Here is a 22,479-nt window from a genome sequence, read left to right on the forward strand (position 1 = left end):
GGCGTTGGCCCATCGGGGCCTGGGGAGGTGAACCGGTGACAAGCCTCTCGCGAGGCCTCCGAGGCGACCACAAATAAAAAGAAAAATTTTTTAAAAAGCAAGCCTGTTAAATCGGACAGCAGAAGGAAGGCAGAAGGAAGCAAAAAAGGAAGGGAACCGGTAAGCCCTCCCCGGAAGCCCCGACGCCTCCCAAGAGCCCTTTAAAGGGCTGAAACGGCTCCAGGCGTCGCGCAACAAAGGGGCCTGCCCCTTTGTGCGCCAATTCGTGCGCACCAGCACATAGAACTCCACCCTCTCCTTAATCCAACCGCCCTAAATCAGTTCTCCTCAAGCATTCTTCCAGCCACTCCAGCATCCAACACTCATCCAGCCACTCCAACTTCCAGCATTCATCCAGCCACTCCAGCCACTCCATTCATCCAGCCACTCCAGCATCCAGCATTCATCCAACCACTCCAGCATTCATCTAGCAATCGTCCAGCCACTCCAGCATCCAGCACTCATCCAGCCACTCCAGCATCCAGCTCTCGTCCAGCCACTCCAGCATCCAGCATTCATCCAGCACTCATCCAGCCACTCTAGCATCCAGCATTCATCCAGCCACTCCAGCAATCGTCCAGCCACTCCAGCATCCAGCACTCATCCAGCCACTCCAGCATCCAACACTCGTCCAGCCACTCCAGCATCCAGCATTCATCCAGCACTCATCCAGCCACTCCAGCAATCGTCCAGCCACTCCAGCATCCAGCACTCATCCAGCCATTCCAGCATCCAGCACTCGTCCAGCCACTCCAGCATCCAGCATTCATCCAGCACTCGTCCAGCCACTCTAGCATCCAGCATTCATCCAGCCACTCCAGCAATCGTCCAGCCACTCCAGCATCCAGCACTCATCCAGCCACTCCAGCATCCAACACTTGTCCAGCCACTCCAGCATCCAGCATTCATCCAGCAATCGTCCAGCCACTCCAGCAATCGTCCAGCCACTCCAGCATCCAGCACTTATCCAGCCACTCCAGCATCCAGCACTCATCCAGCCACTCCAGCATCCAGCATTCATCCAGCCACTCTAGCATCCAGCATTCATCCAGCCACTCCAGCAATCGTCCAACCACTCCAGCATTCATCTAGCAATCGTCCAGCCACTCCAGCATCCAGTATTCATCCAGCCACTCCAACATCCAGCATTCATCCAACGATCATCTCCACCAGCAATCACTCCAGCACCCAACGCCTCCTGCACCCTGCATCCTCACATCACTCATTTCTTCTAGCAGCTATATTTCCCTCCACAATCCTAACCGTCATCCACTTTCTTCCAAAAAGACAACATGCTACAAACCTTCCCCATACCGATTATCCCTCGCTCACTCCCCAACAGAGCTAATCCACCCTTGCTCAATCTACGCTCAAAGAGATCCCTGATTCCAATCATGATCTCCCCACTAACACAATTCCTAGGCTTATCTTTAATCACCTTAACCCTTCTCAACTCGCAGTCACTCTCAAAAAAATCCCACATGCTCAACGACCACCTCCTGGACACCCAACCGGACATCTGTGCCATTACCGAAACATGGCTGAAAAACACAGATACTGCCATAATTAACCAACTACCAATACAACAATATGACATCTTCTCTATCCCCAGACCTAAAAAAAGAGGGGGTGGAATAATGCTAATTGCAAATAAGAACTGAGGACTATCCCAGCAAGCCTTCAAATCGACGACCAAACTAGAAATCGGACTATTCAAATCCTCCCAGCTTCAAATCTGCCTTATTTACGCCCCCCCGGGACTCCTAGAAGCCGACCCCTCTCCCCTCATAGAAATCATAGCCAAACTCACCAACACTAACTCACTTGCTATCATTTTAGGAGACTTCAACATCCATGTTGACTCTCCCTCCCCATCATCCAATTGCGAAGCCCTTCTCTCCTCCCTCCAGACTATGGGATTCAAACAAATTATAAACAATCCCACACACAAGCAGGCCACACGCTTGACCTGATATTCACGAATGAAACCATCTCGCCCATCTCTCCACCTTCTTGCACCCCCATCCCCTGGTCAGATCACTCGCTGATAGTTACAGAATTATCTATAAAACAAAAACAGACCCCCATTGCTACTAAATCCTCTATCCAGTTCCATGGGCACTCTCAATAACAGCCTTGCCAAAGACCTAACTAAATTGGGACCTCTCTGATGCTGATACCGCTATTAACTCCTGGCAAACTATCACACACTCATTAACAAACATAATCTGCCCCTTATCTTCAAAAGTTATCAACCCGGCCCCGCACGAACAAAAAAACCCTGGTTCTCAACTGAATTAAGAAAACTCAAACAAGACCTACAACACAAAGAACAACGCTGGTGGAAAGATCCCTCACTGGCTTCATACAAAACAGCAATGAGCTACTATAGGACATCCATTACCCACACCAAACGAGATTTCTACGCCAAAAAAATACACGGCTTCTTATACGACCCAAATACTCTGTTCTCATATGTTGCAGCCCTCACCTCCCCTATTCCCCCTACCTTCCCTGAAGAAGAAGCCCAAAACAAATCTACAGAGTTGGCAATCTTTGACAACAAAATCAAAAACCTACTTGCCCCCCTGGCAACATCCAACACTACATCAAACCCCTCGCAACCACCAAGCCAAAATCCTTCACCAACTATCCACAAACAGACGCTAGAATCTCTTGAACCTACATCATCCCTGGAAATAGAATTGATAATCAAGAAAATGAATCCTTCTTCACACCCATTGGACCAAATACCGACCAAACTTCTTCTCACCATTCCTAACACCATTGTTAAACCTCTGGCAGACATCATAAATTGCTCACTCAATCAAGGATCTGTCCCTGACTCTTTAAAAATTGCTTCGCTGAAACCCTTACTAAAAAAACCCAACCTGGACCCAGCCAACCTTGTAAATTTCCGCCCCATTGCAAACTTACCTTTTATAGCCAAGCTAATGGAAAAACTTGTCAACACCCGACTCACAGACTACCTTGACTCTCACAATATTCTCTACCCTTCTCAATTTGGATTCAGGAAACGCCTAAACACAGAATCCCTCCTTCTTTCTCTAACTGACAACATCCTGATGGGCCTTGACAAGGGACAATCATACCTTCTAGCCCTACTCGATATTTCCGCAGTCTTCGACACGGTAAAACCATTCTATCCTCATCAACCGTCTAATGGAAATAGGCATCTCTGGCTCTGCAACTGCTCTGGTTCAAAATCCTTTCTGAACAACAGGTACTACAAGGTTAAAATAAATGACAAAGAATCCCACCCCATTCCTTCAAAACAAGGAGTACCACAGGGTTCTTCACTTTCCCCTACCCTGTTCAATATATATCTAATCCCTTTGTGCCAGCTAGTCAATAGCCTCAACCTCACCCATTTTATATACGCGGACGATGTGTAAATCATAATCCCCATCTCGGACCCCATCTCCTCTACTTTAAATTTTGGAACAACTGCTTACACGCCATCAACCTTCTTCTCTCTCGAGTCTCAACCTGGTCCTTAATACGTCCAAAACAGAACTCCTGGTTATCTCCCCTAGCGATAACAACCCCTTCGCCAACAATGCAATTATTCCACTAGCAAGCCAGGTTAGAGACCATGGGGCCACCCTTGACTCTAGAATGAATTTCAAAAAGTTCATTAATACTACAACTAAAGAATGCTTCTTTAAGCTACAGGTCCTGAAGCAACTAAGACCGCTCTTACACTTCCAGGATTTCCGTTCAGTGCTTCAAGCCATACTGTTTTCAAAGATCGACTATTGTAACGCTCTACTACTCGGTCTCCCCGCCTCTTCTACTAAACCTCTACAGATGCTGCAAAACGCAGTGGCAGGATCCTTACAAACACACGTCATAAGGACCACATCACACCAATCTTAAAAATCCTACACTGGCTACCCATTCAATATAAAATACTCTTCAAGGCTCTCACCATCATCCACAAATCCGTCTACCAACAATCCACACTCCAACTCGCCATCCCTCTCGAACTACATACTTCCACAAGGCCGATCAGAACCGCCTACAAAGGTTCGCTCAAGGCCCCCCCCCAAAAAAAATCCTCGGTCCACAACTCTATTCACAAGCGAGCACTTTCGACAGCAGGTCAGCTCCATTGGAATTCACTTCCCCCAGATATACGCCAGGAACAATGCCATATCTCCTTCAGAAAGAAACTGAAAACCTGGCTGTTCACACAAGCTTACCGTTGAAGGAACCTCTATCAACCAACATTGACTCTCACCCTTCGACCTCTTCCATAATCCCTCCCCCCTTCCCCGTTTCCAGTCCCTGCCCTGACTGCTCACCTCCCCATGTCTCCTCCTCCCACAGGATATATTACGTTAATAATCGCCTAGGATAAATCTATGTTTATGTCTCGCTACTCTATTGTTTTTCGTTGATTATTTTTATCACTCTCCAGTTGTTATCGTTTAAAATCTTTCCTGTCTTCTATCTCCCATGTTTTCGCTCCCTGTTTAATGTAACTTTACCTTCTACTTAGTTGTTAATTGGTTTCCCCTGTTCTATTGTAAACCGGTACGATAAGACCTCGTCTTGAGTATCGATATAGTAAAAGAATTTAAATAAATAAAATAAATAACTGGAGAAGAGCGGTCGTGGCCTGCTTCACAAGAGTGAGATCAGAGAGGATGATGGAAATTACAGGCTGGTTAGCCTCAGCTCGGTGATGGGAAAATTAATGGAGACTCTGCTGAAAGAAAGGATAATGAACTACCTACAGCACAGATTCACCAGAGGAAGATCCTTTCAGGTGAATCTGATTGATTTATTTGATTGGATGACTGGGACCAGTTCTGTTCAACATCATCATGAGCGACATTGCAGAAGGGATAAAAGGTAAACTTTGTCTATTTGTGGATAATAATAAGATCTGCAACAGAGTGGACACGCCGGAAGGAGTACAGAGAATGAGAGAGGATTTAAGGAAGCTGGAAGAGTTATCAAAGATATGGCAGCTGGGATTCAATGCCAAGAAAAGCAGAGTCATGCTTCTGAAAGAACTGTATACATTGGGGGGTGCACGGAACAGGAGAGAGACCTTGGGGTGATAGTGTCTAATGACCTGAAGTCGACGAAGCAGTGTGACAAGGTGATAGCTAAAGCTAAAAGAATGTTAGGATGCAAAGAGAGAGGAATATCTAGTAAGAAAAAGAAAGTGATAATCCCCTTGCCCATGTTCTTGGTGAGGCCACACCTGGAATACTGTGTTCAGTTCTGGAGACCTAATCTCAAAAGGAGACAGAGACAGGATGAAGGCAGTCCAGAGAAGAGTGACCAAAATGGTGGGAGATCGCCATCAAGTTGAAGGAAGAAGGATGAAGAATCTAAATATGTATTACCTGGAAGAGAGGAGGAGCAGAGGAAATATGATACAGACCTTCAGATACTTGAAAGGTTTTAATGATGTACGATCAACAACAAACCTGTTCCACTGGAAAGAATCCAACATTTATACTTTTAAAGAAATTTTTCATAACAAAGCTAAAATTCAGATTCTGAAAAGAAAGATATCAAAAAAAGTCTTCTTTTAGAAATTTTAATATTTAACATCTCTAGGAAAGCTGATAGATCTAAAGTCTCTGCTTGCTTCCGCCTATTCCCAGAGGGCAAAAAATGGGGTATGGTAATCCAAAAGAACTGTATGCATTGGGGAGTGCACAGAGCAGGAAAGAGACCTTGGGGTGATAGTGTCTAATGATCTGAAGTCGACGAAACAGTGTGACATGAAACTCCAGGGAGGACGACTCGGAATCAATGTCTGGAAATATGTCTTCATGGAGAGGGTGATGGACATCTGGAATGCCCTGTTAGAGGAGGTGGTGAAACAAAAATGGTGCAAGATTTCAAAAGGGCATGGATTAAACACTGTAGGTCCCTAAAGACAAGGGGGAGGGGAATTTATTTATTTTATTTATTTATTTATTTGCAGTTTTTATATACCGACATTTGTTTAGTAACCTCACATCGGTTCACAATTAACAGAAACATTGCAGCTGTGCCAAATAGAACGAACATGTGCAACAGTGCTTTACAATAAACATTTACAATAAACAATAAACATTACAATAAACTTGTTAACAAACATATGCAATGGTGCTTTACAATAAACTTGTTAACTGGGGGGGAGGGGAGAGAACAGTGGAACAATGAAAGGGAAAAATAATATAGTGGTACAAAGCAAATTGAATTTATAAGTCAGTAAATAAATAGAATGAATTTATAAGTCTATAAATAAATAGAATGAATTTTATAAAAACACAATTGGGAAAAGAGAAAGCTGGGTATGAGAGAAAGAAATGGATAGAAGTCTTATATACAATTGATATACAATCGATATGAATAATTGCCAACAAAAAGTTAGGTGTGGAAATAAAGAAATAGGGGATGTACATTTAAGTACATTAGTGGGCAAGGCTGTAGGAGTAAGGGAGAGAGGAGAGCGTAAGGGTTAAGTATAAGCCTGTAGGAAAAGCCATGTTTTCAGGTTTTGCTTAAATTTTATTGGGCATGTTTCTTGCCGGAACTCCGGTGTCATAATTGTTCCAACAGTTCGGGTCCGGCTATGGTTATCGCAACGTTTCCTAGGTTGACTCAAGAGTGGTGGTTTTATATGTGGGGGTGTGTAGGGTGGCTGCATGTTGTGTTTCTAGGGGTTCTGGAGTGTTTGTGGAAGTAAAGTTCACTATTGAAACCATGTCATGTTTTCATTGTGTAGGGTCTTGTGTATTAAGAGATAAGGTTTTGAACATGATTCTCTGCGCAATGGGGAGCTAGTGCAGATCTCTGAGTATGGGAGTAATATGTTCCGATTTCTGGTGTTGGTGAGAATGCATGCTGCTGCATTCTGAAGCATTTGTAGGGGTAGAATGGTAGTTTTGGGTAGGCCTAGGAGAAGGGCATTACAATAATCAACTTTCGAAAAAATGAAGGATTGCAGTACAGTATGGAAATCGTGTTGGTAGAATAATGGTCTTAATTTTTTTAGAGTGTGTAGTTTGAAGAACCCATCTTTAATAATGTTGTTGATATGTTTTTTAAAATTAAGGTGGTTGTCTAATGTGACTCCAAGGTTTTTAACAGTGTTAGTGAAGTCAGGAGAAGTGAGTGATGTGTGAGTGGCAGCAATTGTGTTTTTGTGATTCTGTGGGGAAATGACCATAAGTTCTGTTTTATCGGGGTTAATGGCCAGATTGATGCTAGTAAGGAGGTTACTAATGGCGGTGAGGGCAGTATCCCATGTTTTAAGGGCATCATTAAGGGAGTCAGTGATGGGGATAATAATTTGTACATCTGCATAGATGAAGTATATAAGGCCAAGTTCTGACAGTAGGTGACAAAGAGGGAGGATATAAATATTAAAGAGAGTAGAGGAGAGGGCAGATCCTTGTGGTACTCCATGATTTATATTGTATGGTTGCGATTCATGGTTTTCAAAATTGACTTTATATTGCCGTCCTTGTAGGAAAGCTTCAAACCATTGCAGTGGGGTGTTAGATATGCCAATTTCCTTGAGCCGTGTAATGAGAATGTTGTGATTAATAGTATCGAAGGCCGCAGAAATGTCAAGCATGGCTAGTAGGAAGGATTGACCTTTGTCGAACCCAGTAAGTATGGTATTGATAAGAGAGATGAGTAGAGTTTCGGTGCTCTTACATTTATGAAAACCATGTTGCAATGATGAGAGAATTTCAAATTTTTCCAGGTGTTCAGTGAGCTGCGCGTTTACAATTTTTTCAAGGATTTTTGCTATGAAGGGAAGGTTGGAAATAGGTCGGTAGTTGGTTAGGTCAGAGACATCAGCTTTGGGCTTTTTTAGAATAGGTCTGATGATAGCTTGTTTAAGCGTATTAGGGATTTCTCCGGAAGCTAGTGAGCAATTGATAATTTTAGCAATTGAGGGTGCTATGATTTCAGGGATGGAGAGAAGATGTTTGGTGGGTATGGTGTCACTTGGATGTGTGGCAGGTTTCATTTTTTTAATGGTATTTTGAATCTCTAGGGACGTGGTGGGTTCGAAGGCATTACATATAGCAGAGGAATCATGTGGGATGGTTTTGGTCAGGGGATTATTGCCAGGGAACCATGCCATGATTTTAACTATTTTCTCGTGAAAGTATTTAGCTAAGTTCTCACTTTTGGTTTGGGCATCTTTATTACAGGTGGGAGTGGTATTGGTTTTAGTCATTTGTGTTACATACGTGAAGAGAGCATTTGCATTAAATTGCAGGTCATGTATTTTTTTTGCATGGTAATTTTTTTTTGCGTTGAGGGTTTGCTCACGATAGATACGTAGGGTTGCTCTGTAAGTATTTCTTTTTGTGAGGGAGGGGTTGTTACGCCAATCTTTTTCCAATTTCCTGAGGGTGCGTTTTAGAGCTGTCAGTTCAGGGGTGTACCATGGTTTAAGTGAAGATTTGGAGTGGCCAATTTTTTTAGTGAATGAAATAAGATGCATGGGGATAACTTGCTGGTGTGACGGATACTACCCTTAACAAATAAGCCTTCATGCTGTTGATGCAACTCCATCATTGCTCACTGCTTCAACAGCAGTGGGAAAAGAGGAATTGGATTCAGACAACTACCAACAAGGACATTGAACTGTACAGTCTGGCAAAACAAATAAGCATGGGGGTAACTTGCTTGATGTGGTGGTTACTTCCCTAAACCAAAAAGCGAGATACTACCCTTCCGATGCAACTCAAATATTTCTCTCTGCTTCAATTGCAGGGGGGGAAAGGAAATTGAAATCAAACTGTAATCAACAAAAGCACTGACCTTGGAGGTCTGAGTAACTGATAATTATGGGAAACTGATAACTATGGGAGCTTGCTGGGCAGACTGGATGGGCCATTAGGTCCTTTTATATTGTCACTTCTATGTTTCTATGTTTATGTTTCTCTTCTCGGTTCCAAAGAGGATCTGGTCACACCTTCTGGGTCCCAGTCAGTCTTGGCATCGGTGCTGTTCGAGGAGGAGCTGGAGAGGTGCATGCAGCTGGCTGTGGAGAAGGCTGTGTGGGACCTTGGCTTTGGGTCAGCAACAGCACCAGGGCTGACACCATCCTTCCTCAAACTGCTGCTAGAATCTTTACACATACACATACACATACACAGACGATTTCAGTACCCGGGGGTACTCAGTGGGGCATCAGTGGCTCTACCAATCCAGTACTTGTCCTAGTTTCCTCAGAGGAGGAAGCTCCCCTGGTGATGGAAGTGACACCAGGCCCTGAGTACCCATGGCTAGTTGAGTTGGTTCCTATACCACTGGCTGGAGGCTGAGTGCTTCAGGGCCCAACCCTGCATACAACAGTGAGGACAAAGGCCCTTATGACAACTAGGGGCATCACTCCTCCAATGTTTCCAATGATGGTCTCCCCTTCAGAACCATCTCCTCCCAATGGCAGAAGGAATTCTCCCCAAGAAGACCTCTCCTTCAGATTGTACCCAATATGATGGACCCTCCATGTCAGGGGAGGTTATGGCTCTATGCAAGTCAGAGGCCCAGTGTAACCTCGAACCAGTGGGTTCTGGCCATTGTCCATGGTGGGTACAGATTAAACCTTTTGACTACCCCACCAAATTGTCCCCCGAGTCCCTTTTCGGGACCTGTAGTGCATCAGGAAGTACTTCTTGTGAGCTCTCCTCCCTTTTAGTGGCCAGGGTGGTCGAGCTCATTCCACCAGGGCAAAGAGTACATGGATTTTACTCCTGGTACTTCCTGATTCCAAGGAAAACAGCGGAACACCATCCAATCCTAGACCTGAGAGCCTTAAGCAAGTTTCTAAGAAAAGAAAATTTTAAGATGGTTTCCCTGGGCACCTTGATCCCTTTCTTTGAAAAAGTTGTCTGGCGATGTTCCCTAAGATAAGTTTTTTAAAATTAGATTGTACATCTGATCTTACCACAGAGCAAAAGGGTCAATTTTAAAAGGAGCACGCATGCTCTTGCACATGATTCTTGGCATGCACATGATTCTTGGCATGCACAAATGGACACGCTGATTTTATAACATATTTTTCCCATGTGCATATGGTACGCCGGGTTTTCGTGTCTGTATTCGCATGTGTGGGTGAGTGACCTGCTCTGCACACAGGGAGGAGAATTTTAGAATAAAGGAGTGGAATGGGAAAGAACTTCCTTACCCCGAACCCTATCCTTCCTTCCTCTTCCCCTCTCTACTCCGACCCCTAAACTAACCATACCTATCCCCATTTTTTTATTTTTGTACTTACTGCTCCTCTGGAGCAGAAGCAATCTCCATGCGCTGGCCAGCTGCCACACCTACCGTCTAATGGCACTGTACCAGCCCACCCCTTTCAGCAGGCCTGGCACTTGTGCGTGTATCAGAGGTTACATGTGTGGCTGGGCCTATTCTAAAATGCATGTGGTCGGTGCGCACAGTGCCCAGCCAGTCACATAACTTCTGCATTAGTGTCCTTAAAATTCATGCCCAAGTAGCTCAGAATTTTTGTTTGTGCTAATGATGTTTCATTCATTCTTCTTGCTCTGCAATTTACAATCAGTTCTGCCACTTTTCAAAATGGTTTCTCCTCCTCCTCTTTGAATAAATATTACATATGATGTTCTCAATTATGCTTGCTCTGCAATTTACAATCAGTTCTGCCACTTTTCAAAATGGTTTCTCCTCCTCCTCTTTGAATAAATATTACATATGATGTTCTCAATTATGCTTTTTTTTGAAGCTTAGGAAAAAAATTCTATTTCCACATTATTAATTAACCTGTATTTTTAAATATTTACAAATATTTGTTTGCTTTTTTATCTTTTTGCCAGGCAACAAACACAGATCCCTATCACCACAGTAGGTGTTATTTACCCAGGAGCTATTCCCATGGCCGGAATGTCATCTCCCCATCTGCCATCTGAGCACTCGAGTGTGTCCAGCAGCCCAGAACCTGGAATACCTATCAACCAGAGCACTTATGGCATAAAAGGCAAGGAGCCTCACATCAAGGAGGAAATACAGGTTGATGATATCAATGGTGAAATATATGATGAATATGAAGAGGAAGAAGATGACCCTGATATGGACTATGGCAGTGACAGTGAAAACCCTATTGTAGGACAAACCAACTGATAAGACCTTTAAGGACATAATTTCCCACCTGGTCATTCCTTTCCAATGGCCAAGCGCATTTATGTTCTCATATACTGACTGTTATTTTAACTGCTAGTTTCAACTAGCTGCGACTTCAGCTGACTAACAGCTTTCAGTCAGCAATATTAAGTTTGCTACAACATAACCAAGCTATAGGTAAAATAATGCCAGTAATTCAGCTGCTCTACCCAAGCACTGAAATCTTACTCTTTTTACTTTTTTTTTCTTTTTTTTTGGGGGGGGGGGGGAGGGAGTGGGGCAGAGGTATTCTAAGTAAACTTTATGGCTGTTTATTCTACAATGTTCTAGAAATTATCACTCAGGTACACAGAGTGCCAACAGGTGGCTTGTGAATGTGTTTTGTTGTTTTGTGATAAAGTTTAAAGAGAAATAAGATTTTGTTTCGTTTTGTTTTGGTTTTTGTCATGCACCAATAGAAAAAAAAACAAACTTTCTAAATTACTCACCTCTGCCTATGCGTATTAGGAGATGGAAATATGTTTTTTCCTTTTTGTTAACCTGATCTGCACCAAGCAGGTATCCTTCATAGGGATCTTTGTGGGTTTTTTAAATTATTTCATACTACACTAAGGGGTAGATTTTCACAGGGTTACGCGTGTACATTACGCGCGTAACCCCCGAAAACCTACCCCAAACCCCCCCTGCGCGTGCCAAACCTATCTTGCATAGGCTTCTGGCGCGCGCAAAGCCCCGGGACGCGTGTAAGTCCCAGGGCTTTCCTGGGATGTGTGTCGGGGGCGTGTCGTGACCGGCGCGTCATCAGGAGGCACGTCGGGGGGCGTGATTCGGCCGGCGTGTCATCCGGGGGTGGGGCTGCGGGCGTGGTTCTGGCCCGGGGGCATTCCAGGGGCGTGGCCACGGCCTCCGGACCAGCCCCCGGACCAGAACATGGCGTGCCGGTAGCCGGCCTGGCGCACGCAAGTTACGCCTGCCTCGAGCAGGCGTAACTTTCGCGACAAAGATAGGAGGGGTGTAGATAGGGCCGGGGGGGTGGGTTAGGGAGGGGAAGGTGGGGGGAGGTGGGGGGAGGCTGAAGGAAAGTTCCCTCCGTGGCCGCTCCGATTTTGGAGCGGCCTCGGAGGGAACGGAGGCAGGCTGCGCGGCTCGGCGCGCGCAGGCTGCCAATTTTGGGCAGCCTTGCATGCGCCGACCCCGGATTTTAATGGATACGCGCGGCTACGTGTGTATCTATTGAAATCCCGCATACTCTTGTTTGCGCCTGGTGTGCGAACAAAAGTACGTGTGTGCGCAACTTTATAAAATCTAACCATAAATCTTTTAGCCAAGTGCCAAATTTGTACTGAAGTGATGAATTCATTTGTGTGTTTTATTTTTTTGTTTTCTAGAGTTAGAAAGACAGTGTTCCCTGTACGTACCCGGATCAGTCCAGGACAGCTGGGTTTTGCCTCCCCACCAGCAGATGGAGACAGAAGAAGACTTTGCGGACTCTGTCCTCTACCCCTGAGGTGCCACCTAGTGTCTGCCAGTATTCTTCTGTCTCCAGCAGATGGTGGAGGTGCAAAGCCTAGTGTCTCTTGGTGGTGCTAAGTTAGGGATTTGGTTCTAGGTTTTCTAGCTTTGTGCTGCTGTTTTCTTCAGGTTAGGGATCTTGGTAGGGTTCCTTTAGTTTAAAAAAAAAAGGCAGTGCAGCGTCTAGCCTCCCAGGGGGTTGTCAGGTCCTGGTGGGACCATCCCCCCTGGTATTAGAAGCTGCAGAGCAGAGGGTTGGGGACCCTACTTCTGCCATGGTTCGGGGTGATGCCGGGGGTCTCTGCCACTCATCCTCGTCCAGCCTGCCGTTTTCTTCAGGTACAGGTAAAGTTTTCAATTTCTTTAAAACTTCGTTTTTAAAACTTGCCTGGAGTTAGGGCCTCCGTTGGCCGGGTGTTTGCTCCGTTTTCGCCGTTTTTTGCTGCTTTTTTACCGTTTTTTTGCCGTTTTTTCGGCCCGGGGGGACTGGGAAATCGCGCCGAACGCCGCAATTCTTTTTTCGGGTACGCTAAAAATCGAGCCCGGGGATTTGCCACGTGGTGCGGCCTGCTCTGCCTGTGGCAGTGCGCGCGCGTGGATTTCCCGCGTTGGGGTCTGCACGGCCTGTCTCCCTGGGGGAGAGGGCTCCTCCCGGGATTTGCTTGGAAAGGAGCCTGGGCATGGCTCCAGATCGTGTCGGGAGCCCCGGAGGCCTGATTTTAGGGAAAAAGACCCGGCTCCATTCTAGCTCAGTGCTGGTTCGGAGGCTCTGTTAGCAACCTTCCGGGACCAGGAAATGACAGCGCTGGATGCGCTGGCTGATGGGTCTTCTCCTCCTCCGCTCTCCCCGAGGCCGGCTGCTCCTGGTGGGGGCATGGGGCCGATAGCTCCAACCGGGGTTTCCTCAGATGAGGATCTGGAGTCGGATGGTTCTTCTTCTTCGTTCTCCTCCCACTTTGTGGACACGATGAGCAAGTTCTTCAAGGCTCGCAGATCTGGGTGGAGGTCGCGCTCCAGGTTGCCTCGGGAGTCTTCTTCATGGAAACGGTCCAGGCAGTCGGAGGGGGCGGATGCCCCCAAACCGAAGCGTCCTCTCCGTTCTTGGGAGAAGCTGACGGAGTCTTCTCAATCGGACTCATTGGATGACGATCCAGCGCCCCTGATACTGGCTGGCGACGGACAGGAAGAGGATCCTGAGCTTCACCCTCAGCCGGCCAAGCCAGGGGCGGTACAGGCGACTGACGGCAATGATCCCAAGGTGGTGCGCCTATTTCGAAGAGATGAGCTAGGGCCACTGATACCGGTCATTCTAGAGGAGCTCGCTATTGAAGTCCCCCCTGAGGATTCCAGGGTTGGATCTATGGACCCCGTCATGGCGGGTCTCCGAGGTCCGGCTCGTTCTTTTCCCTTTCACTGGTCGGTCACGGACTTATTGTATAAGGAATGGGACAATCCGGAGCTAGGTTTAAAGGTCGGCCGAGCGATGGAAAAATTGTACCTGCTTCCGGAGGATGCGTTGGAGCTCCTCAGGCTTCCCAAGATTGATTCCGCAGTTGCCGCAGTTACCAAAAGGACCACTATTCCGGTAACAGAAGGTACAGCCTTGAAAGACCTGCAGGATCGTAAACTGGAGCTGCAACTTAAGAGAATTTTTGAGGTGTCGGCCCTTGGGGTCAGGGTCAGGGCATAGTGTACCAGCTTCGCCCAAAGGGCTTGTCTCCGATGGGTTCAGGATTGGCAGGCTGAGTCCGACCTGTCTGGTGCAGCAGCAGAGCGAGCTAGTCGGCTGGAAGCGGCGGTTGCGTACGGCGCTGACGCCCTGTATGATCTCCTGAGGACGTCTGCCCAGACGATGGTCTTAGCGGTTTCAGCCTGCAGGCTCCTATGGCTCAGGCACTGGGCAGCGGATACCTCTTCAAAAGCACAGCTGAGTTCCTTACCATTTAAGGGGAAGCTCATCTTCGGGCAACAGTTGGACGATCTGATTAAGTCTCTGGGTGAGAACAAGGTTCACCGGTTGCCGGAGGATAGATTCCGGTCTAAGAGTGCCTTTCCTCAGCGGAATCGTTCTCGGGGGAATCGTCGCTTCCGGTCTTCTCGGTCCACCGGGTCGTCCTTTTGTCAGAACGCGCCCTGACAGTCTTCTTGTAATCAGTCCTTTCGTGGCCGTCGCCCAGCCAGAAATGGTGCCCCCCAGGCCCATGGGGGCTCCAAGACTACTCAATGAAGTGCGGCCGGCCCACCCTTCCGTTCCAAAGATCGGGGGACGGTTGTCTCTTTTCTGGGAGGCGTGGGTCCAACTGACATCCGATCAATGGGTCCTCGACATAATAGAGCACGGCTACGCCTTAGATTTTCCATGGCCAGTCAGGGACCATTACATAGTGTCCCCTTGCGCGTACAGCCAGAAGCGCATGGCAGTACAGGTCACCCTGCAATGCCTGCAAGATCTAGGGGCCATAGTTCCGGTGCCCGCAGGGCAGCTGCGGCATGGGCGCTACTCCATTTACTTCGTGGTTCCAAAAAAGGACGGGTCCTTCCGGCCCATCCTCGATCTGAAGCGCGTAAACCACACTCTGAAGGTGCCCCAGTTTTGGATGGAACCGCTTCATTCGGTAATTGCATCGGTGCACAAAGGGGAGTTCTTGGCTTCTCTGGACTTGTCGGAGGCGTACTTCCACATCCCCATCCGTCTGGACCATCAGAGATTCCTGCGGTTTGCAGACCTGGGGCGCCACTTTCAGTTCTGCGCTGGCTATGGATCTGATGGCAACTCACCGCAACGCCAAGGTCCCCCGGTTCTTCAGTCATCGGCGGGAACCGGGGGCGGAGGGGGTGGACGCCCTTGTCCTCCCCTGGCCCAGGGGCATTCTCCTCTACGTGTTTCCCCCATGGCCGCTGGTGGGCAAAGCCCTGCGCCGCATCGAAAGACACGCCAGAAAGGTGATTCTAGTGGCCCCGGAGTGGCCAAGGCGTCCATGGTTCGCGGATCTTGTGGCTCTGGCAGTGGACGGTCCACTGAGGTTTCATCCATCTCCCACGCTTCTACGGCAGGGACCCATCTGTTTCACAGAGGCAGATCGCTTTTGTCTAGCGGCATGGCTTTTGAAAGGTGTCGGTTGAAGAGTAAGGGTTACTCTGATGCGGTGGTGGCCACGCTCTTACGTTCCCGCAAGACTTCTACGTCTATGGCATATGTCCAAGTATGGGGAGTCTTTGAAGCCTGGTGTATCGACCACGGTGTACAGCCCACCAGGGCGTCTATTCCAGAGGTTCTGTATTTCTTACAGGCAGGACTAGCCAAAGGGTTGGCATTCAATTTGCTGCGGGTGCAGGTGGCGGCTCTGAGCAGTTTTCGAGGGAAGGTGCAGGGAGTGCCTCTTGCCTCTCACCCGGACGTGGTTCGTTTTTTGCGGGGCGTTAAGCACCTTCGCCCTCCGGTCCAGAGTCCTTGTCCTTCTTGGCGGTTGAACCTGGTACTCAAGGCGCTTTGTTCGGCTCCTTTTGAACGTCGGGTGACGTTGAAAGATCTGACCTTGAAGACGGTTTTTCTGGTGGCGATTTCTTCCGCTAGACGGGTGTCCGAGCTTCAGGCCTTGTCGTGCAGGGAGCCCTTCATGAGGATTTCCGAGGCGGGAGTCTCCCTGAGAACCATTCCCTCTTTTCTCCCGAAGGTGGTGTCCTTTTTTCATGTGAATCAGTCGGTGGAACTTCCTTCCTTTGCGGGGGTGGATTCTTCTTCTCCAGAGGCAAAGGAGTTGCAGAAGTTGGACGTGAAGAGGGCTCTGTTACGCTATTTAGAGGTAACGAACGGTTTTCGGCTTTCGGACCACCTCTTTGTACTTTGGAGTGGGCTCAGAAAAGGGCAGAAGGCATCTAAGTGTTGCGATTTCGGTCGTGAGGAGCGCGACCGAACCCCTACCTGGCTCCGGGCCCGGACGCGGCATGGCCCGCAAATGGCGCTGCTACTTCTGCGGCCTTGTCCGCGGCGCTCCCACGAGGGAGACGCCGGCGGAGAAGCTGGGCCCCGCCCTTAGGTCTTGCGCGCGCGCAGGGGAGGCCCTTTTAAAGGGCCTTCGGTGCGAAAACCCGGGACCGCCCTCTGGATGACGTCAGACGCCGAGGGGGATTTAACTCGGCGTCTGAGTCTCCTCTGGGCCTTGCAACGTGGTCGCTCTCTGAGCTGTAAGTTGCCTGCTATTCCTGTGATCCTGCCTGCTTGTTCCTGCCTGCCAGTTCCTGTGTTCCTGCCTGCCAGTTCCTGTGATCCTGCCTGCTTGTTCCTGCCTGCCAGTCCCTTTGGTCCTGCCTGCCTTTTCCTGCATTCCTGCCGGTCTGCTCCTTCTTCTCCGATTCTGCCTGCCTGATCCTGGTACGTCTCATCGAATCCGTCTACTGCTGCCTGCCCTGATCCGTCTCATCGAATCCATCTTCGGCTGCCTGCCCTGATCCTGGTATGTCTCATCGAATCCGTCTTCTGCCTGACTGTCCTGACTCCGGTCCGCTCCTGGTTTTCTCTGTGGATAGCTGCTCACCTAAGTCCCAGCGGTCCGGGTCCCTACGGGCTCCTCCCGGGGGGACCTCGGGCTTCCAGGGCGAAGCCACCTAAGTCCTAGCGGCCCGGTCTCCAACAGCCCCTCTGGGGGAGTCTCGGGCTTCCAGGTGAAGATCCGCCTTCGGCTACGGTTGTCTGCCATCCGTCCACCTCTCCCAGGTGGTCGGCCCAAGGATCAACTCCCGGAGTCCAACAGTTTGCAAGGCCATGGATCCGGCAGACCTCGCTGGCCTTCAGGCCATTCCCGGGCTGGCTCAGCGTCTAGTACAGCAGCAACACGTCTTGGATACTTTAGCTGCCACGGTAGAACGACTGGCTACCCGGATGGATGCAGTGCCGCCAGCGCCCGTGCCAGAACCGGCACCTCCTCCGGTGGTAACTATCCATGCCCCTACTCAACTCCCAGCACCTTCTCGGTTCTCGGGGGACCCCAAGGCCTGCAGAGGCTTCCTGAACCAATGCTTCATAAGGTTCGCCCTGCTGCCCAATCAGTTTCCTACGGACGCTGTCAAGGTGGCATACATCTTCTCGCTACTGGACGGTCGGGCCTTGAACTGGGCATCCCACATGTGGGAGAAGAATGATCCGGCTCTGAGTGACAAATATGTTCGTGGGGGACTTCAAGGCAGCCTTCGACGAACCCGCTCGCCAGACCTCGGCAACCTCCGAATTGCTCCAACTTTGACAGGGAACTCGGACCCTGGCGGATTACGCGCTGGAGTTCCGTACACTCGCGCTGGAGGTCGGATGGCGTGATGATGCCCTCCAGGGAATCTTCTTGGAAGGTCTGGCAGCAAGGATAAAGGACGAACTGGCCGCTCGGGACCTCCCCAAGGATCTCAACACACTCATTGAAGTGGCCGGTCGCATCGACCGCCGCCTCCAACAAAGAGCTAAAGAGGGACGTCCTCCACGCCGTATGGCCCCGCTGGCTCCGGCCTTCTCTCGTCCTTTAGCAACGAGCTCTCGAGGCACCAGCGCTCCCCCGGAACCTGCAACCGAAGAGCCCATGCAATTGGGAAGAACGTCCTTGACCCCAGAAGAAAAGCGGTGCCGCCGCAGCTTGGGATTGTGCCTGTACTGCGGGGGTAAAGGTCACTTCCTATCGCAATGCAAGGAGCGGGCGGAAAACTCCCGCGCCTAGGAGTAAGGGAGGAGTGTCTTCTAGGCTGTCTCAATGCTGCTCCTCAATGTACAGTTCCTATAAGTTTAAGATACCCAGGATGGTCCTTTGACACACAGGCCCTCATTGACTCTGGGGCTGGTGGGAACTTTATCACTTTAGGTCACGTGCAACAGCTTCAACTCGCCACCCAGCCTCGGGTGCCTCCTTTGCGGGTTACGTCCATTCAGGGTACCCATTTACCTGGCCTCATTTCTACTATCACAGCACCGCTCATGCTGCAGACCGGACTACTTCACACCGAGGAGATTTCGTTCCTGGTCTTGGAAAGGTCCGTCCACCCGGTGGTCCTTGGCCTACCCTGGCTCCAGTAACATTCCCCAGTAATCCGATGGGACGAGTTACAAATCACCCAGTGGAGTCCCCATTGTTTCCAGTCCTGTATCAAACCTCTGCCGGTCCAACACATCCCTTTGGCTCACACTGGCCTTCAAATTCCAGACCAGTATGCGGATTTCGCCAATGTGTTTTCGAAGGAAATGGTGGAGCTCTTGCCCCAGCATCGTCCCTTTGACTGTGCTATCGAACTGATGGTTGGGACGACTCCGCCCCGAGGCAGGGTGTACCCGTTGTCACAACGCGAGACTCAAGCAATGTCTGAGTACATCGTCGAAAACCTCGCCAAGGGATTCATCCACCCGTCAACATCACCCGCAGGTGCGGGATTCTTCTTTGTGGCAAAGACCGTGTATAGATTATCGGGGGCTTAACGCCATCACCAAAAAGAACCGCTACCCGTTACCACTAATCCCAGAATTGTTGGACAAGCTCCAGGGAGCACAAGTGTTTACCAAGTTGGACTTAAGGGGTGCGTACAATCTGGTGCGAATCCATCCCGGGGACGAATGGAAGGCCGCTTTCAACACCCGGGACGGGCATGCTCTTCGGATTGTGTAACGCCCCTGCAGTGTTCCAACATCTCATGAACGAGATTCTTCGTGATCTGTTGTACTCCTGTGTAATCGTGTACCTGGATGACGTCCTCATTTACTTGCAAGACTTGATCTCCCATCGGCAGCAGGTCCGGCAAGTACTCCAGATCCTTCGTAACCACCACCTGTACGCCAAGCTTGAAAAGTGCCTTTTTGAACAAGAATCGCTGCTATTTCTAGGATATATTGTTTCGGCGACGGGTTTTCTCATGGACCCAAGCAAGGTATCTGCAATCAGGAACTGGCCTCGGCCGGTGGGCCTAAAGCCTTGCAGCGTTTCTTAGGATTCGCAAACTTTTATAGGTACTTCATACCACAGAATTCCCAACTGGTAGCACCTCTAACCACCTTGACCAGGAAAGGTGTGGACGCCCGAGTCTGGCCTACCAAGGCCTGTAGAGCCTTTGAGGACTTAAAAGAGGCCTTCCTTTTGGACACCTGCTTACGCCACCCGGATCCGTCACGACCGTTCTTCGTCGAGGTGGACACTTCCAACATAGCCGTGGGAGCGGTACTCTCTCAAAGCTCAAGCTCCGGGCATCTAATACCTTGCTCCTATTTCTCCAAGAAATTCACCCCAGCTGAGAGTAACTACGGAATAGGAGACAAGGAGTTACTAGCAATCAAATTGGCATTTGAAGAATGGAGACAGTGGTTGGAGGGAGCCACTCATCCAATCACGGTTTACACCGACCATAAAAATTTGGAGTTCCTTAGTCAAGCCCAATGACTCAACCCAAGACAAGCATGCTGGTCATTATTCTTCAGCCGATTCGATTTCACCCTCAAGTATCGTCCCGCATCAAAGAACGTGCGAGCAGATGCTCTCTCCCGGAATACCATCCTGGGTGAAAAGGAAGAACCTCCCCAATACATCATCGATCCAGCCAAGATCAACTTAGCCAGCACCACTGTATCCGCTCAAGGCAGGGTGGTTGTTCCGCAAACAGATCGAAGGAGAGTCCTAGAGTGGGCCCATGACTCCCTCACCGGAGGTCACGCCGGCAGGGAGAGAACTCTCGACCTTCTAAACCGCTATTATTGGTGGCCCAAAGTGCGGCAAGACATACGGCTGTATATAGACTCAGGTCCGGTATGTGCCAGACAGAAGCCTCTCAGCGGCCGACCCTGGGATCTCCTGCAGCCGCTCCCCATACCTACTGAACCATGGACCCACATCGCCACGGACTTTGTGGTGGACTTACCCCCCTCAGAGGGTAACACGGTGATCTGGGTCACCATTGACCGTTTTTCGAAAATGGTTCACCTAGTACCGTTACCCAAACTTCCGTCAGCACTTGAGCTGGTGCTTCTGTTCACGCAGCACATCTTTCGGGCTCACGGCCTCCCGCAGAGCATAGTATCCGACCGGGGGCCCCAGTTCACAGCCCGGTATTGGCGTGCTCTCTGTAAGAAGTTTGGAGTACAATTAAACTTGTCCACCGCATTCCATCCACAGAGCAATGGCAGACCGAACGGATGAATCGCTCGCTCAAAATGTTCCTCCGCAGCTTCATCTCCGAGAAAAGGGACAATTGGGTTTCCCTTCTCCCTTGGGCCGAATTCGCCTACAACAACCACACCCACTCGGTTACTGGTCAATCTCCATTCCAAACAGTCTTCGGATGCCATCTCAGGGCACCTGTCCCAGTACCTATCGATATCCCATCTCTGGCGGCTCAGACGGTGGCTAGCCAACTCCACTGCCTCTGGAGGGTCCTCCAGCAATGGCTCACCACAGCCGCGGAGAAGACACGAAGATGCGCGAACCGCCACCGACGTCCGGCACCAGTATTTCTACCTAGTACCAAGGTCTGGTTGAGCACCAAGAATCTCCACCTACCGGGGCGGTCTCGAAAGTTGGCATCCAGATACTGTGGCCCCTTTCAAGTGGCAGAACGAATAGGCTTGGTGTCCTACAGACTCCGTCTCCCTACATCCCTGCGCATACACAACGTATTTCACGTATCCCTATTGAAACCTGTGGTACTCTCCCGCTTCCATCAGCCTACTCTGGATGCGGTCTCTTCCTCTCCAACCGAGGAACCTATTTTTCAGGTACGGGAAGTATGGGACGTACGCTTCCACAACCGCCGCTGGGAGTATCTGCTGGCTTGGGAGGGCTGTGGTCCTGAGGAGGACACTTGGGAACCTGCTCGAAACATACTGGACAAATCTTTGCTGACTCAATTCCATCACAATAACCCCGGGAAACCTGGACCCCTGCGGAGGGGGTGTAAATTGCGATTTCGGTCACGAGGAGCGCGACCGAACCCATGCCTGGCTCCGGGCCCAGACGCGGCATGACCACTGCCTGCTGTCTGCCCTGATCCGTCTCATCGAATCCGTCTTCTGCTGCCTGCCCTGATCCTGGTACGTCTCATCGAATCCGTCTTCTGCCTGACTGTCCTGACTCCGGTCCGCTCCTGATCTTCTCTGTGGATAGCTGCTCACCTAAGTCCCAGCGGCCCGGGTCCCTATGGGCTCCTCCCGGGGGGACCTCGGGCTTCCAGGGCGAAGCCACCTAAGTCCTAGCGGCCCGGTCTCCAACAGCTCCTCTGGGGGAGTCTCGGGCTTCCAGGTGAAGATCCGCCTTCGGCTACGGTTGTCTGCCTCCCATCCACCTCTCCCAGGTGGTCGGCCCAAGGATCCACTCCCGGAGTCCAACATCTAAGTCAACGATTGCCCGATGATTGAAGGAGGCGATTTCCTCTGCTTACCTGGTTCAGGGTCGTCCAATTCCTTCTGGCCTTAAGGCTCATTCTACTCATTCGCAGTCGACGTCTTGGGCGGAGTGTCAGCAGGTGTCACCACAGGAAATTTGTAGGGCAGCAGCCTGGCAGTCTCCGCATACCTTTGCAAGACATTATCGGCTCGATGTCCGGGCTCCAGAGCCTTTGGGGCCAGTGTGCTCCGAGCGGGACTTTCTCAGTCCCACCCTGGTTAAGATAGCTTTGGTACATCCCAGCTGTCCTGGACTGATCTGGGTACGTACAGGTAAAGGAAAATTGGTTCTTACCTGCTAATTTTCGTTCCTGTAGTACCACGGATCAGTCCAGACGCCCGCCCAGGAAGTCGATGGAGAGTCCGCTCGGCTGGTGGCTGGTCATTAT

General features: G+C 49.7%; 1 protein-coding gene across 1 annotated transcript in view; it reads left to right on the forward strand.

Moving 5' to 3' along the window:
* Positions 1-11,203, forward strand: part of SOX5 (SRY-box transcription factor 5) — a 1,631,810-nt gene extending 1,620,607 nt beyond the window's left edge. Inside the window, 1 exon segment of the mRNA XM_029600160.1 lies at positions 10,881-11,203. Coding sequence (XP_029456020.1) covers positions 10,881-11,184 — 304 coding nt within the window. The 3' untranslated portion in view covers positions 11,185-11,203.
* The last annotated feature ends 11,276 nt before the right edge of the window (positions 11,204-22,479 follow it).

This window comes from Rhinatrema bivittatum, chromosome 4, assembly GCF_901001135.1.
Source record: "Rhinatrema bivittatum chromosome 4, aRhiBiv1.1, whole genome shotgun sequence".
Lineage (NCBI taxonomy): Eukaryota > Metazoa > Chordata > Amphibia > Gymnophiona > Rhinatrematidae > Rhinatrema > Rhinatrema bivittatum.